The sequence below is a fragment of the Haliaeetus albicilla genome, chromosome 16 (assembly GCF_947461875.1).
Source record: "Haliaeetus albicilla chromosome 16, bHalAlb1.1, whole genome shotgun sequence".
Classification (NCBI taxonomy): domain Eukaryota; kingdom Metazoa; phylum Chordata; class Aves; order Accipitriformes; family Accipitridae; genus Haliaeetus; species Haliaeetus albicilla.
The window spans coordinates 14,908,344-14,924,905 of NC_091498.1; the positions used below are offsets into that span (position 1 = coordinate 14,908,344).

The following is a 16,562-nucleotide window of genomic DNA, read 5'->3' on the forward strand; positions in this document are numbered from 1 at the left end:
CGAAGCATCTGCCCATGCATGGTGAGCAGGGCTGGAGATGGGTGCTTGGATCCCCGCACAGAGCCTGGTGGTATCTGACCTGCATAAAAGTGTGATGAACATCTGTACCTGCTTACCAGGCATGTTTTGCACATCCCGTAATTAATGTTTGCTCAGCGATCGAGGCTGAGGGGTGCTTAGCGTTATTAGCAGATGATGAGTAGCTGACGTTGATGTTGGTACCTCGAAACATCTAATTTCAGCATCTGGACTGAGCAAAAGGGCCAGGGGCCAGACTGCTGGTGCCAAGACCCTGCCAGGCTTTGCGTCTTTGGAGGTGGCTTCCAACCACAGCTCCGCACATGGGCATCCCTGCCCTGCCCTGGCAGCCTCGAGTTTGGACCCACATGATGGCCACGGTGGCAGGGACAGGACCTGTGCCGGTGGCACAGTGGGGCCAGCAGCTCCTCTTGCTAGGGTGAGATGTGTAGAGCCCCCAAGCCCGGGGTAGCGAGAGCGGGCTTGGGGACACGGATGCAACTTCTTGCACGTTCAGGGGCCTAATCCAAAGCCCACAGATGGTTTCTTGTGTATTTAACCCATCTTGATGCATGTGTATAAGACTGGATAAAAGAACTGAGTGTCCATAAAGGAGCACTGAATTATCCCAGCCCTCCTCCCACGCTGCTGAGCACAGGCATGAGGGACAAGCACTCACACAGGGATGCTCATTTATTTATTTACTGGGGGGGGAAAAATCATTGGTGAGAGCAATGCTTGTGAAGACTTTTAAAAAAATTACTTTCTGATTACACTGAGATTAAAAAACTAAGCCACTGTCATCTTTATCTCCTCTGTCTATATTCCTGCTACCACCCAGCAGGCACTGCCCTGAGCAGCCAGTTTGTATTTTTTTATGAGGCTGTTCTGGGGAGGTCCCAGGGATTTGGGGTGCTGTGTCCCCAGGTGGCACAGTGGCCTCTAGTGGCAAATGCTCCCATCCAGCCCTGGGGAAAAAAACCAACAAACGAATCTTGGGGGGCTGCTTGCTCTTCAGGAGAATTAGGAGCAGAGCCCAAATTGCCAGAGGAGAGGCAGCCCTGCACAGGGGGGTAGCTTGGTGCCAGGCAGGGTCCTGAGCACACCCTTGGATCCCATCTGCCCTACGCAGCCGCACCTGGGACTCACACCCACACCCCCACCCATGGCCCTGGAGACCCATTTAAGCTCAGGTCTGGGCACGGGTCCTGCCCTGGCCTCTGTGGTGCTGGCCTGCAGCCCTGGCCCCTTGATGGGTTGTGCTGTAGGCAGCCCAGCTCCGGTGCCCTCTCCTGGTGGGACATTGGAGCTATGTGGCAGCTCTGTCTTCTGGCTGGACTTCAGAGCTGGGTTGCAGCCTTGTCCCTGTTCCATCTCCTGCAGCTCCAGAAGCTCAGTGTCCTATAAGTCTGAGTCTCCTAAGGGCACTCTGTGAGCAGCCTGCATGCCTAAGGAAAGGTGATTTGTGCTATAATCTCTTCTATAAGGGGGAATAGCTTGGGCTTTCTTTCTTCAACCTTGTCACCCATTTCTAAAAAGTTTGTAGGTCCTTTACAGCTTTGAAATCTTTTTCACTCTGCTGAGTTTGGCTGGAGCTGCCTGAAGGACTTGCTAGCACATCGGCCTCCTCAGGAAACCAAGCTGAGTGTGGTGAGGCAGGATCTTGAGGGCTTCCTTTGGGCAGAGGTCCTGGGAATAAGTCTTGGAGCCCGTCTGAGCACAGCCGAAGCTAGCATTTTTAGTGCTTTGTTTCATGCTTCCTTTAGCTCATGTGTGGAGCAATAGTGTAATTTATTTCTTTGCAGAAAAGTCCCCAGGTCCTACAGGGCAGGTAAGTGTTAGTCCTCAGTGTCACAGCAAAGGTGTCCTTCCTTGCTGAAGCAGTTGCATCTTTTGGCTTTATCCTAAGACCTAAAGGATCTTGTATCAGGAGCAGAAATGAGCATCAAGTCTTGCCTGGTAGTCCATGCCCTCATGCAATGCTCTCACCCCCTTTTCCTGAGGTTTGTTTGCTGCAGGTTAGGAAATCTTTCCCTTTCCACCAAAAGGTTTGCCTTCAACTGGCCCAGTCCCCTGTGCTGCTGGAAGGGAGGACTGCTGGCCTGCAGCCCATCAGCAGCAGGAGGGGACCCAGGCAGAGGGTACACCCACATTTTGAGCCCCCTGGATGTTATGAAGCCCATCGTCAAAGAAAATGTGGGGCTGGATCTGGGCGAGGATGGGGCCCTTTGGAGCCCCGTCCATGAAGAAAGCCTCGTCAATGGCCAGACCCCATTCTCGGAGTGTCTTGATGGCTCGGATGCCCATGTCCCGGCCGCTGCGGGCAGTCACCAGGTAGGTGCGGATAGGGGATTTTTCCTGGCTGAACTTCTTGCGCATCTTCCCAAGGTGCATGGCAAAAGCCTTCAGGGGACCCTGGAAGCACAGCAAGACAGTGGGTGGGAAATGAAGATATCTACTCTGCTTGTACAAGCCATTTGTTCCTCTTTCAGGGTTTCTCAGGGCTCTGCAGAGCACAGGGACACCTGTGGGGTGCAGGATTGGGCAATGCTGGGGCTGGTGCTGTGCATTGTGGTGCTCATCCTAATCCCAGAATGACCAGGAAGGTACATTCCAGTGAGCAGAGCCTCTGGGTCTGAGTCCTGCAGGGATTTGCACAGCAAGAGGTCCCAGCCTGCAAAAGGTGATGTTGGGGGTAACCCCAACCCTGGATATTTGGGAGCTGATGCTCACTTATAGAAGACAGGCCAGATCCATCTCCAGTGGGACTCCAGATCAGGCCCACACCAGGGACTGAGTGGTGGATGCAAAGGGAACCTTTAAGGACTTGTGCTTTTTTGGCTACTTGTGGAAAAGCCCTAGAGGGAGAGATGCTCATGGTAGGTGCAGAGCTTGTGGGTGCCCATGAAAAGTGAGGTGGCTTGCTCACCTCTCCCATGGGCACGGCCTCCATTGCCCTCTCATACTGCATTGCGCCCTCCAGCCCCTGCTCCCGGAAGACCTTGTCCGTCTCATCGGAGAAGAGCACGGCATCCCCGTCGAACACCACGCGGAGTGGGGTGCTGGGGGCCTGCACCTCCTGCTGGAAGATAAGCGCTGCGGAGACCCCTGCGAGACAGAACAAGGTGAGGCTCAGAAGGGACAACCCCTCCTGGGGGCATCTCGTGCATGGCCAGCTCCTCCCTGTACCCCATCCCACACTGCAGTGTCGGGGTCTCCAAGTCAGGGGCTTTCTGTGGGGGTCAGCCCCTTTCTAGGGCTGTGTTATCCCCCAATGGGACTGGACAAGAAAGCGCTGCTGATCAGAGACTGATGTCTGGAGAGATACCGAGGTCTGCTAAGAGGTGATGGGTGGTTGTGTGGGCGTGAGCAGCCCTCCTCCTGGTGCTCGCTCACCCTGCCAAGCCTGGCTCTAACGCCTGGTTTTAGCACTCTGTGCTGTGAGTAATAGGGACTGGCATCTCCACTTGATTGGGGTAATTGGCTTAATTACAGGTCTCTTCCTACAAGTTGGTCCCTGCCCACCCTCATCCGTGGACCCAGGCCACTGGATGAGAGACGCTTGTCAGAGCAATGATGCCCTTCAAGAAGGCTCCAGGAATGTGCTGCGTAGCGAAGGAAAGCCCAGGCTGCAGATGCCTTGCTCCTGAGCTTGAAGGGCCTTGGCCAGCTGATGTGCTCATACCGGTGCAAATTAATAAGGAGGTGATTAACCCCATTAAATCTGTTGGGGAGACTGCACTCCCTCCAATCCAGGTCAAGCATGTGCTTACATCTATCACTAAGCACATAGTAACTCTGCATGTACCAAGAAAGCAAATTTCTATAGCATCCTCACAAAGCCCTGGGAATCGTCAATGCTCTCTCATTGATCCAGGGAGCAGCTATGGGCAGCATCTTTGGTTAGAAAGGCTTAAATGTCAGGCAGGGAATGACCAGCCCATGGTAGAAGTACAGCCAGAATTATACATAAAGCACTCGGTCACTTGTGAAGGCATCTGAGAAACCCTGGTGTGTTTGCAGGCTACTCGTGGGGACAGAAGAGGAGATTGAACTGTTCAGGACTGTATTGGCAATCAATGTGCCATTCACTCCCTTGCCATTCACCTGTGAGTGCATGGGCTCTGGCACTGCCTCTTGGTACTGAGCTGCTTGGGAAAAGTGTGGTGGGTTTGCGGATGTGGGATGGAGCGGAGAACTCACCTCTCCGGAGGGCATTGCAGACATCTGTCCTGTCAGCTGAGAGGAAGAGCTTGACCCCATGGGACTTGAGGTACTGTGTGGAGTCCTCGTCGCTGACGAAGCAGAACTTGGAGATCTCCAGGCCTTTGGGTCAAGGGATGTGAGCAAAGTCTGTTATGGGGCAACATCTTCCTCGCAGCACCCCCCTTTGCTCCCTGGGTCTCAGCATGCTTTGCTGCAGAGCTCAGGGCAATTCATTTCCCAGTGCTGTGTGGGGAACACACCTGTGTTCTTGCTGCATCTTCTTGCCCTGTTGTTCCTACAGAACTGCAGAGTGCAGTTAAATATTCCCTTCATACCACCCTTAAACGAGCCTTCCTGAAAGTCCTCTCGGATTGATTTATTTATTAAGAACTCTGTTTCTTTAGTAGTTGCCCGAGGATGCCCAGGCTGTGCAAAATGCTGCCAGACCCTCTGATGCAAAGGATACGGCCAAAGGGAGCTGGGCTCTGCCAAGGAACCTGTACCCTGGGTGTGCTCCAGCATACTGGGCAAGCTGCATGGGGCTGGCAGGAATTGGGCTTGTTTCCAAAATAACCCCTTCCCCTTCTATCCCCTGGCTCTGTATTTGCCACTGATGCTCCACTGTGGTGCCTTATCTGCTTCACAGTCTCCCGGGGGAAAGCGTGCACCCCTGGGGATGGGTTCCCCTTACCGTAGTGTTTGGCGCTGTTGATGATGCGCGCACCGCTCTCCGGGCTGTTGTTGGAGAGCACCAGGATATCAAAGAGGTCCTTCTCTGCTGGGGTGCTCTCCAGGATCTTCTCATTCACATACTGCGCTGCCTGCCAGGAGAAGAGGAGACTCTTTTGGAGGGGCATGACTGCAATGGCTTTGCCAGGTGTCTTTTGCAGTTAAGGTTTGTCATTTGTGCTGCACCTGTCAGCTATGGCAAGGCTAGTATGTTATGGAGAGCCAGAGCAAGCAACCATCCTGCAAAAGCCACCGCCGAGAGGGCAGGGAGCAGGATACCCACCAAGGGGGAGGTGGACATGTGGGACTGGTGAGGAGCACGGATCTCAATGCCCTGCGAGGCCAAGAGGCCAGGCCAGGCATATCTGCACCACGTGATGGGAGTTGAGACCTAAAGCTGGGAAAGCTGAAGTTTCACCCCATGCTGTGAGTGTCTGCATGTGCCCCTGGCCAAGTGTGGGCCTCACCTGGATGAAGGCAAAGGCTGTGCCTGGTGGCAGGGGCTTGTCCTGGTTGGCCTGCTGGTGCCTTATGTATTCCTCCTTGCCCTTCTCCAGGTAGAGCTTGTGCTCCTCCTCCAGGTTGAAGATGGCTCTGGTGGTCACTGCAATGACCAGTGCCTTGCTGGGGTCTTTCTGCAGGACAAGGAAGTAAGAGGGGTTGGGGGACAGCAAAGCAGGAGCTTGGGGAGGGGGGCTGAGTGGGGGGACATGGGGGTCTACTGACCCGGGTGATGGGGTTGGGTATTGGAGGCATCACCCATGCATCACGGTTCCTGATGCCAGAGGACCTTTGGAGAAGAGGTACCAAGCCCAGTCTTCATCTTCAGGCCACCAAGGATGGGGCAGGCAGTTGTGAAACCCTAACCTGTCTGGTAAGTGCCATATGCTCTGAGGACAGCTCACACCAGAGGGGATTGCTTCATAATTCTGCTGTTTGTGGGCACAGCACAGCTGTAGTAATCTGTTTGTGGTGAGCTGGGCACTGCTGGGTTTCTCTGCGCATACTGGTGGTTCTACTCGTCATTTGTGTCTGTTCTGGGGAGTCTAATAAAGACTCTACATATGAATGGAAGCTGCTGCTTTCTCCCTGGCTGCTCCAAAATTTAAGTGTGAGCGAATGCACCTGTCCTGTCCATGCAAGTGGAGGTTCAGCCCTGCAACCTCTTCCCATGTGGAAATCACACAGACCTCACTGGGACCAGTGTCCAGCAGCCCTGGGACAGGCCATTTCTGCTGAAACCTAGGCACAAGCAATTCAGGCCACCACAGCTCTGGTTTGTGGTGTGTCCTCTCCTGTGGTGGCATTTCAAAACTTGCTTTAGAAATGACAGGATGCACGTTTTGTAATGAACATTTTACCTGTTTCACATTGGTGTTTATGACTGTGCTTTCAGGCTCTGCCATCTTCAACTTTCAGCTTCAAAGAGAAAATATACAATTAAACTGATACATTATAATATAGCCAATCTAGAGGGGGAAAGAGTGGAAAAGAGATGGGGGACATCCTGCCCACCAAGTGGAGCAGCCCAAATGAACCTGCTTCTGCTGACAACAGCTCTGCTTTTAGAAAACCTGGTCTAATGGTTCCAATTAAATATGATGGAAAAGTGGGTTTTCAACCACAGATCACTGCTTCCCCCCAAGAGTATTTTTCTCTGGGGAGAACTGTTGAAAGCAGTCAGAGAGCTCTTTTCCCAGAAAAATAAATCTGTCTTTAAAAGCCAAAATACATCAGGTGTTATGGGTAGGCTTCTGGTGTGCATCCTTACTGCCTTTCTTGCTACTTTTGCTTGAATGGTGAATTTGTATCCACAAATAAGCAAGCTGACTGCATGAGCAGCTCATTTGCGGCTGTAAAAGTAAGAGATGTGTGGTGAGGGCTTGGGTGCAGGATGGGATCCCGCTGATGGGACTGGTCTGCCCCTCCACAGTGCTGTGAGCCAGCTAGCCCCTACACTGAAGGTCTAGGTGCAGGCTGTGCTAACCCAGGTCTGGCAGCTGAAAGTCTTGGGGGGTGTGTGTGTTACATGGTCTGCCTGTGCCTAGCAACTGAATCATAAATCTCATTTATATTTGTGCACCCAGGTCCTGTGTTTTCTGTAACCACCACGCTATACGCTTCACTTCTATGCACCAGTCAGTGTCAGAAGTGGACCTTCAGGATTCAGCCTGTGGGATGGGATAAGTTCCCATTCCCACCAAGGGGGATTCCATGGGGGTTATTTCCACCCAGCAGCTCCTACAAGTATGCTGCGGGGTTTCTCTGGAGAGCTGAGGCACCAATGACTGCTCTACACAGATGTGCTGGGAATGGCAAGGGCATTAAAACCTCATTTATCAGTTCCTGCCCTACCTGATTACTGGGTTGGGGGTGGTGCAAGCATAGACCAAAGTCAGCATGCAGTATAAAGGGCAAGTTGGGGTCTCCAGGGGGACCCTTCTTTTGCCCCAATTTTCTTGTAATTAATTTTTATTATTCAGGGACTGCAAAGTGTTGCCTGGGCTGGTAGGAAATGCACTTGGCTGACGCCAGCCCTGGCAGCCAGAGCCTTGCCATGGGGGGTTCAATGCTTGCATATGCACTCCCTGACTGCCCCTGGGGTGGAAAGCCATGCTGGCAGGGCTGCTTTCCCCAGCTGCTGGGTGCCTGGAAAGCCAGGAGATGCTGAACATCCCTCTGCTTCCTCTACCCATACCCCATGCTGGAAAGGAGTCTCTTCCCAGAGAGCAGGGCAGAGGGTGGCAACCACCAGCCCAGCTGAGCAGGGAGAAGCTTTCCTCTGATAGAATTTCAGCCAAGTACTTTTCTGCAAGTGAAAGTTAAATGAGAGGAGGCAAGGGAGCTGAGCAGCCCTTCCTGGAGGGAGAACACCACCTCTAATTTCTGCTCTATTCTTCCAAGTGCTGCAAACCAAGCCTGACTTCTCCTTTCCATCTACCTGCCTCTAATAACCACAGTATTGTTTAGATACAGATATGCATATATGCACACGCACACATCTCTGCTGCGAGCACCCCCCCATGCACACAATGTCAGACTCACAGGAAAGCGTTTCAGGCAGATGCTTGCTGGTCCCCGCAGCTCATCCTACAGCTGTGCAACGCGGAGCAGATATTACCCCCACTGCGCACAGCCAGGATTTTGCTAGAGACCAAAGCCCAAACTCACCGTGAGCGCTGCCTCTGCTCCCTGGCGCAGCCTGTCCAGCAGCAGCATCGAAACTTTGCCCAAGATGCTGGTGTTTATATTTCCCCCTCCCCGTGCTGGCAGGAAGCAGACAGGAGCCAGGATGGGGTGCAGCTCCACTCCCCGGCGTGCTGGGATTTGTAGGCGGCTGCGTGGGTTGGCGACGTGCCCGAGCCAGACTGCATTTCCCAGCCAGCACCGCACAGGCGGCTCACGGTCACCCAGGCCTGGCCACGGCCACGGCCACGCTCTGGGGAAGGGGCTCAACCCTGGTCCTGCTTTTTGGGCTCCCTCGGAGCTTGTGCTCAGTCGCTGCTCACTGCCCACAAGTGCTGCAGCGATGTCTATTTTTGTAGCCAGGGTATTTATAGCGTGCCTCCAGACCTCTCATTTCCCAGCCCTTGAATGCATAATGATTGTGGTTTTGACTGAAAATATAGGGGTACCTGTTCAAGAGTGGCTTGCAGCATGTCCAGGCGGATGCAGGGAGCTGGGCCAGGGAGAAAGGCTGGTGCAGAGCGTGGCAGGGTGCAGCAGGGGCTCACCACATTTGCAATTTTACTGTCGTGTTTTTGGGTCCCTTTTCCCTTCTTTTCTGAAAGCTGCCTCTTACACACCACCCTGAGCAGGGGTAATTTTGGGGCTGGGATCTTGCTTTTCCAGGTGGGCTGTGCAGCACCCAGCCCTGCAAGGCTCCTGCTGCTGGGGTATTTCAACATCCTCTTTCTGCCCAAGAGTGAGATTGGGGGTGGGGGGCTGGCACAGAGGAGCGGCTGCCATCCTGCAGCTTTTCCCTTGCCCAGCCAGGGCATGTCCCTGCCCTGCTGCTGGAAGACGGCCCAGAGCAGCAGCCTCCCCCAGCCTGGCTCCTGCTGCAGGAGACCAAACTCACTTGCGTTAAGGCCAAGCAGCTGTCCCCCTGACTGGCACCAGATTATTAGCAGCATCACCAAATCTCCTTCCAAAGTGTGGGCTGCAGCTGGGGTCCTGTGCAGCTTGGCTTCACTAAGATGCTTGTCTCTAGCAAACAGCCTGTCAAAAAGGCTACTGATATGCTCAGCTTTCAGCATGCATATGCAACCCCCCTTTTCCTGACTGATTTTATTGGGCATGTTCCCTTTCCCCTGTCCCCCTTATGCATTTCTCCTGTGCATCTTCCAGGACTGCCAGCTTAGAGCAAAAAGTGTTTTGGCATCTATGATGTTTCCCCCCCCCGAGGTTTCCTGCAGCATCATTCCCACACCATCTCCTGCTCCTGGAGACAATGCTTCTCTGAGCAGCAGGAGTTCAGGGTGCTTGTGAGTGGGGCCATGTTTCGGGTGGGCGAGGGGCAGGCCCAGTACCTCTCCTGTGGCCAGATGCTCGGTGTAGCAACGCCTCAGTGGCCATGTGAAAATCTGGCCGGACCAGTGAGCCAGGGTGGCCAGGCAGAGCTGGGACGGGTCTGGTTTCCGGGGCCTCTCCCCCCATGTCTGTGTCAGCCATCGGGCACCGGCGGTACCGCTCCCTGCTTCCGGCAACGCCCCAAATTTCCACAGTAACCGGGCACGTTTTGGGCCGACTTTGCTGAATTGGCAGCAAGAGAAGAAGTGTGCAAGCATAAATTTAATGCGACAGGGATGCCGGTGAAATTGGTCCTGGCTGGGTGCCTGGTGCTGCTCCCGTTGGCACTGAGGGATGGAACCACCCAAGCAATATCCCCTCGCCCTGTCTGTCCTCCCTGCCGCTTCGGAGCGGAGCATCCCCACTCATCCCCATTGCTGCACGCGCTTCCCGGGCCCTCGCATGGTGCAATAAAGCACCGTACGCCCCTCTGGGCCAACAGGATGGGCTCCCCAGTGCAGGGCTTACCAGGGATGGATGCAGCCATGCACCCGTCCCCTTGCAAGCACTTGTCCCCTTGCACTAAGTGCCTGCAGCCACGCTGTCCGGCCCAGCATCGCTGCAGGGATAACTTGGAGAAGTGAATTTGCAGGGGCACAGAGCTAGGCAGTGATGCCTGCCGGCTTCTCGCAGGCAGGAGGGCAGGTTTTGCTTCCTGGTCTGGCAGGGAGTTCCCCGCTGGCTTTTCACCTGCACGAGCACCGAGCACCGCTTGGGTCAGTGGCGAGGTGGGGCCGACGGAGCTGCTGGGGCCGCCTGGTTCCTGGGCTGGCAAAGCAGACTTTCCTGTTTTGCCGTGCCGTGTAGCCACCATCCCTGCTGCACCCTCAGCTCCGTGTCCAGCAGGGTCCTGTCTCACCCCGCAGCATGCCCCTGCCACATGCCGCAGCTGGGCCCGCAGCCCGCGCAGCAGGGAAGAGAGACTGAGGCTGGGAAGGAGGCGCGTCGGTAAGTCTGGTTTCGGGATCCCGGTCAGCACAGGGTGGAAGCGAGAAGCAGGGCTCCCCCAGCCCCTTCTCCAGGAGCAGGGATGCTCGATGCTCCCTGCAAAGCCCACCAAGGCTGTGCTGCCTCTCCCAGACTGCAGCAGGGCTGTCCCCCTCATCCCCAAAACAGCGACTCAGGTCACCCCATGGGGCTGGGGTGAGCTTTTATTTTAAACCAGGGCCAATGGCAGACCAACGTGACACAGCCTGTGGGGGTCTGGCAGGGAAAAAGCGCTGACGCACCTAATTTTGTGCTGGGTGGGTGCCTGCTTGCCTGCGCCATCGTGTCCACCCACCGCCACAGCCCGAAGCTGCAGTCTGGCGCCTCCTAAATATCACAGGCACGTCACCAGACACTGATTTCTGTGTGTGGGGACAGGAGGAACCGATAGGATAGGACAAAGGATAATGGCTTTAAATTGAAAGAGAGTAGATTTAGATTAGATGTAAGGAAGGGGTACTTTTCTGTGAGGGTGGTGAGGCACTGGAACAGGTTGCTCAGAGAGGCTGTGGCTGCCCCATCCCTGGCAGTGTTCAAGGCCAGGCTGGATGGGGCTTTGAGCAACCTGGTCTAGTGGAAGGTGTCCCTGCCCATGGCAGGGGGGTTGGAACTAGGTGATCTTTAGGGACCCTTCCAACCCAAACCATTTTATGATTCTATGATCATTAAAGCTGCTGCTGGTGAGCTGCCAGCAGAGATCGTGTGTTCAATGGTACAGACATCCCAGGTGGCCCCGGTCACCTGGCAAGTCACTTAACCTGCACATCATTGCGCCAGCAATGATGCTGCAGGGATGACAACAATTCCCACGTCCCTCCAGCCCTATGCCCGCGTGCGGCAAAGCCCACTGTTGGAAAAATTAAAGGCTTTTGCTGGCTTTGCAGGTGCAGTGGAGGGAAGCGCAGAGGTGATTTCTCCCCAGGAGGATCCCCGAGCAAGGAACCATGGCCCTGCGGGGTGGGCAGAGTGCAGGCAGAGCAAGGCGGTGTTGGCTGCTTGAGCAGGGACCTGCTTGGACAAGGGGCAGGCGGCTGGGGCAGCCAAGGCAAACAGGCACATACCTGCCAGCCTCGGTCACGGCACTGGGACCCGGTGCTGCCAGTGCCGTGATGGCTGCAGACCCACTCGCTGCACAGCTCCCAGCTCCTGCTGCCGCTCTTCACCTGAAAGGAGGCAAGAAGGAAGTTTTGGCTACAAGGAAGCAGTCATGCTAGAATAAGAGCCTTGCTATGGGGAGGGCAGTAGTGAAAAACCATTCTGCTTCAAATTTGAAGCCTTCCCTTAAGCTGCGTCAGCATTGCCATGTGCACCGGTTGGGCTTACGCAAATTTTCCGAGCCTGTGTGACCCCAGCCTGGTGGCACCACTGCCACCTGCAACACAGGCACCAGCCCCACTGCAAGCCCAGGAGCAAACCCTCCTGCTCTTCAGCCCTGTGAGAAGGGGGAAAATAGCCAAAAAAGGGTGTTAGCTAATGGTGGGGCTTGCCTGGGGCTGAGCAAACCCTTCAGCTCATGCTGCCTGGCCAGGCAGGAGCCAGCATAAAACAGCTCTTGGGTTTTTTTTCCCCTACAGCTAGGTGATTCCTCTTCTCACAAACAAAGGAAAACTCCCTAATCCACACCCCACTCCCTCCCCATTCTGAAGGCAGGCTTGCAAGGATATAAATGAGAAGGCTGTAGGCTACTCCCTGAGTAGGCTGCCCACAGCTCCTCCCGCTCCATTTCACACGTCCTTGCCAAAGTGGCCAAGCCCCAAACGCCTGGTTCTATGTTTTAATTGTTTGCTCTCATTAGAGCCCTGGGCCACAGGCAGCACACGGGCTACTGGAGAGGAAATCCCCACCCTGTTAATTTTGCTTGTATTGCCAGGTCAGCCCAGCTTAGCTGTGGCAGTGGCAGCCAGGAAAGGCATGGTGATGGCCTCCCCGTTCACCAGTAGCCCCGTGACCATCCCCACCACAGCTCCGCCAGGCTTCCTGGGTGGCTGGCTGAACCGGATCCCATGTGAGTACAGCGGTGCTTGCCCTGCTCTCTCAGGCAGCGTTATCCGGCGGGGTTCCTGGAATCTGAGGCTGTGTAACCACTTCTCCCTCCCTCTAAAATCCCTTTTTCCAGTGGGGTCCATCAGGGTGGGGATGCTGCAGAGTGTACCGCGCTGCTTGAGGAGCGCAGGGCATCCTTGCTGCCCATAAGGGCAATTTGAAAGTACAACTCCTTAATGCTGAAGCACCAGGAAGGGGTTTAAATGCACTCTATATGTTTTTGCTTGGTTTTAACTCTTCTGTTCATCTCTGCTCCCCGAACATCACACCAGTACCCAAATGGGCACTCATCGCTGTGGTTGTGGCAGTCGGAGTTCTTCTCCTCCTCTTCCTCATCTGCATTGTCAGGTGCTGCTGTCACAAGAAGAAGCCCAAGAAGAAGGAGAGAGTCAGCATGCCTGCTGTCAGCAGCTCCACCACAACCAGCCTCGTGCGTCTTGCTTTCCCCTCTCCCCCACCTCCCTCCTCTCTGAGAAGTTTGCTGCCGTGCTGCCTGGTCCTGGGGGTGGTGGGAGCATGGCATGGCTGGGGATGTGGTGGAGCATGTCCTGAGGGTAGTGCTACTCTCTGCCACAGGTCCAGCCCGAGATGGAGGACGTGGAGCAGGGCACAGAGCAGACGGGGCGAGGAAAGCTGCAGTACTCCCTAGAGTACAACTTCCGTGCGCAGGAGGTGGGGATGCTTGCGACCGCGTCCCAGCAGGGAAAAGGCTTTGCTCTTGCATGGTCCCTCTTTGCTACCCACTGAGGTGGACCACACCCTCTTGGACCTCTCCACCTGCCTGCAGCCTGCCGGCTCTCATGCCCGCATGGCGTGGAGGCATCCTCCCTGCTGCACTCACTTCTCACTGACCCCATCCTCCTCCACCTGGTGACCTTGTGCATCACTCCTTTTAAGCTGAAAGTTGGGGTGAAGCAGGCAGCCGAGCTGAAGGCCATGGACAGCGGAGGCACATCTGACCCATATGTGATCGTCTACCTAACGTCTGATACAAAGAAGAGGTACGAGACCAAGGTTTACCGCAAGACCCTGAACCCGGTCTTCAATGAGAGCTTCACTTTCCAGGTAGGAACTATATCTGATGATGGTTTTTTGGTCCCATCAGGAGCATTGCATGGGCCCTGTTCCCTGGGAAAATGCATCTCCAGGCAGGGAGATGCTTTTGCAACCAGGATGGGGCAGCGTCAGAGAGAAACACTTGTCGCATCCGCCGCCCCATCCCATGGGGCAGGACTGCCACTGAGGAGTGAGCCCAGGCTTTCGGGTCCTCCCCTGCAGGTACCCCAGGCGGAGGTGCCTGAGTCCACGCTGGTGATGCAGATCTACGACTTCAACCGCTTTTCCAAGCATGACATCATCGGTGAGGTCCAGCTGCCCCTGGCCAGTGTCAGCCTGCAGCATGTCATCGAGCAGTGGAGCGACCTGGCAGCGGCCGGTAAAGTGGAGGTTGGTCTTGGAGAGTGGGAAACTCTGCCAGGAGGGATGTGCCATTGCTTCACTTGCCACCACCCTAAGAAGCAGGCCCTTAGGGCCAAGCATGAGGGTGGGGGAGACCCAGGAAACCTGGGGCCAGCCTGGTGCTCCAGCCCCAGGTGAGCCGGCTCCTCTGCCCAGTGCTTATCGCTGGCATCTCTCCATCAGGAAGAGCAGCTGGGCGAGATCTGCTTCTCGCTGCGCTACGTCCCCAGCACCGGCAAGCTGACTGTGCTCATCCTGGAAGCCAAGAAACTGAAGCGGATGAACTCCCATGGGCTCTCAGGTCAGCAGGGGCTGCCTGTGCTCAGATCCCCCTACTCCTGCCCAGGCCTTAATGATGCCACCAAGAGCTGCAAAGCGTTGAAAGCTCTTGGTGTTGAGACCTGCTTCCTGCTGCCACCACCATACCCATCCCTCGGCCGGCTCCCAGCCTTCCCCAGCACAGATACTTCAGCTTTGGGCAGAGCTGGAGGTATCTACCAGGAGATGTCATGGCTGGATGGTTCGGGGAGCTTGTGGCAGGAGGCAGGAGGTGGTGAGCTCTGAGGTGGCTGGCAAAAGGAAGAGGGGTGGATGCTCCCACGAGGAGTAACGAGTGGGATGCTGTGCTCTGCTTGGGAATGGCTCAGGGAAGCTGTTTTGTGGTTGAGCTCCTCAGCCAAAAATTGTCACTTGTGCCAGCTGTGTTCTCTGTCTCCTCAGATCCTTTTGTCAAGGTGCATCTCATCCTGAACAGGAAGAAATGGAAGAAGAAAATGACAAGTGTGAAGAAAAACACCTTAAGACCTTACTTCAATGAGGTGTTTGTTTTTGAGGTGCCTTTCAATCAGATCAAGGTGGGTTCCCCTGCAGCACCTAGGGTTGAGCAGGTCCCTGCTGCGGTGAGTCCCTCCCACTGACCCTCTTTCTTTTGTTCCCCCTTCCAGAACGTGGACGTGGTCATCTCCGTCTGGGATCACGACAAAGTGACCAAGAATGAGCCCATCGGCAAACTCCTCCTGGGCTGCCGAGCCACGGGCAACCAGCTGCGGCACTGGTCCGACATGCTGTCCAACCCACGCCGGCCCCTCACCCAGTGGCACAGCCTGCAGCCCCCAGATGTGGTCGACAAAGCCCTGGGGCTAAAGTCCCACCTCAAGTTGCCCCTGCCCCCCAGATAGCGGGGAGTCTCCTTCTCCACCCAGGGGGAAGGATGGAGGGCTTGTGGAGGGGTGAGGGGCTTCTGCTCAGCAACATCTAGACATGTTGGTCCCTGCTCAGTGTCAGCAGAGGGGAACGGGAGCGCTTTTTGGCTAAGAGATGATCTGGCTGCTGGTGCAGCTCATGCCCTGTGTAATGCCCAGAGCGGGGCAGCTCGGCAACCCAGGGCAAGGCTGGATGTGGAGAATACTAGAGGGGGTGGCATGGGCACAGGAGCCGGCTCATCCCAGCTGCTTGCAGGCTGGGCGGGACAAATACACAGAGCTTCAAGCTCATGCAAAAACACCGAGTCCATTGATATTTTTAAAGCAGAGGATTAATGTGCCAGGAGCCTGGGGTGGGCAGTTTCTTTAGTTGTGAATAACTCCACAAGAGGCAAGTTCTTGGGAAGGCTTTATGTGTCCTGTGAAGGCTTTTAAACAAGACCAAGATCTTGAAGCACACTAAGAGGCTTGAGAAGGGAGAAGGAGGACAGGCTGACAAGGAAGGTGTTGGAGATACAGGACTAGCTCTTTAGCACCTCTGTGATAAGCATGCTCTGTGTCCTGGCTAGAGGCTAAATGAGACAGCAAAATCAGCCACTGGTTGTCCACATGGCTTTACTCTTAGCCTATTCCCAGCTCGTGCTGACTCGTGCACGCCAAGATGTGACTCAGGTTATGGGACTCACCAGTGACCATCCCCGTGGACCATGCAGATGAGGATGCACAGTGTCAGCTCCATCCACCCTGCATGGTCCTAGCACAGCAAGACTTGCACCACCAGCACCTAGAGGTGCTGCCAAGGTGGAGGGGCTGTGGGTCTTGCTTTCATATCATGATCATACTACCCTGTTGAAGGCTGGGTTGCAGCCCTCATGTCACTTCTGGGCAGGTTTCATGTAATCTGGGAGCTTTTGTGGCCAGATGTCCTGCCCTGCCCTGCTTCATGGGGCCTTGGGGTGGGGGCTATGTGAGTAAAGATCACTTCTAGAAGGATGAGGGCATTGGAGAGCTGCCACCATCCCTACCCAACCTTGAGTACTCTGCACTTTGTGGTGGCTTGAGAACAGCTCCTCTGAACCATCTGCAGGAGGAAGCTCACTGCATTGGGCTGGAGGAGGGACTTGCCCTTGCTCCAGAATACTTCTGCTAAAAAGCAGCCATAGCACACAGAAGATCTGGGCGCATATGATGGAATTTCAGCCCAAAAGACAGAAGTAATTTGCACCGTGGGGAGCTGCGGGCACAATGCTAATCGCTATCGCCTGGGCTCCGGCGGAGGAGGGAGCCTGGCGCATTAATGAAGAGCCATTAATATTGAAAAGCAGTTAATCTGCAATTACCCAGAGC

General features: G+C 55.1%; 2 protein-coding genes across 2 annotated transcripts; one reads left to right on the forward strand and one right to left on the reverse strand.

The window, feature by feature from the left end:
- Window positions 1-693: 693 nt before the first annotated feature.
- On the reverse strand, window positions 694-8,419 carry LOC104317999 (cytosolic 5'-nucleotidase 1A). The gene is made up of 7 exons (XM_069803625.1): window positions 8,125-8,419; window positions 6,315-6,372; window positions 5,421-5,588; window positions 4,916-5,045; window positions 4,222-4,344; window positions 2,948-3,126; window positions 694-2,433 (listed from the first exon to the last, which is right to left on the reverse strand). Exons 2-7 carry the CDS (start codon window positions 6,357-6,359, stop codon window positions 2,131-2,133), a joined length of 948 nt encoding a protein of 315 aa, XP_069659726.1. The 5' UTR covers window positions 6,360-6,372; window positions 8,125-8,419; the 3' UTR covers window positions 694-2,130.
- Window positions 8,420-9,452: 1,033 nt separating this feature from the next.
- SYT8 (synaptotagmin 8) lies at window positions 9,453-15,469 on the forward strand. Its single transcript, XM_069804037.1, has 10 exons — window positions 9,453-9,589; window positions 10,193-10,473; window positions 12,383-12,517; window positions 12,828-12,985; window positions 13,132-13,227; window positions 13,453-13,620; window positions 13,834-14,001; window positions 14,197-14,314; window positions 14,734-14,867; window positions 14,958-15,469. The coding sequence occupies exons 1-10, from the start codon at window positions 9,453-9,455 to the stop codon at window positions 15,189-15,191; spliced, it is 1,629 nt and encodes a 542-aa protein (XP_069660138.1). The 3' UTR covers window positions 15,192-15,469.
- Window positions 15,470-16,562: the final 1,093 nt, after the last annotated feature.

Excerpts from the sequence above, each read along its gene's own strand:
- LOC104317999 (XM_069803625.1), bottom strand. The coding sequence starts at position 6,359 with ATGGCAGAGCCTGAAAGCACAGTCATAAACACCAATGTGAAACAG. Across the intron at positions 5,589-6,314 it reads TAAACACCAATGTGAAACAG|AAAGACCCCAGCAAGGCACT; the intron begins GTAAAATGTTCA and ends CTTGTCCTGCAG. Across the intron at positions 2,434-2,947 it reads AGGCCGTGCCCATGGGAGAG|GGTCCCCTGAAGGCTTTTGC; the intron begins GTGAGCAAGCCA and ends CTGTGCTTCCAG.
- SYT8 (XM_069804037.1), top strand. The coding sequence starts at position 9,453 with ATGTTTCGGGTGGGCGAGGGGCAGGCCCAGTACCTCTCCTGTGGCCAG. Across the intron at positions 9,590-10,192 it reads GCAGAGCTGGGACGGGTCTG|GGAGTTCCCCGCTGGCTTTT; the intron begins GTTTCCGGGGCC and ends CTGGTCTGGCAG. Across the intron at positions 14,002-14,196 it reads CAGCGGCCGGTAAAGTGGAG|GAAGAGCAGCTGGGCGAGAT; the intron begins GTTGGTCTTGGA and ends TCTCTCCATCAG.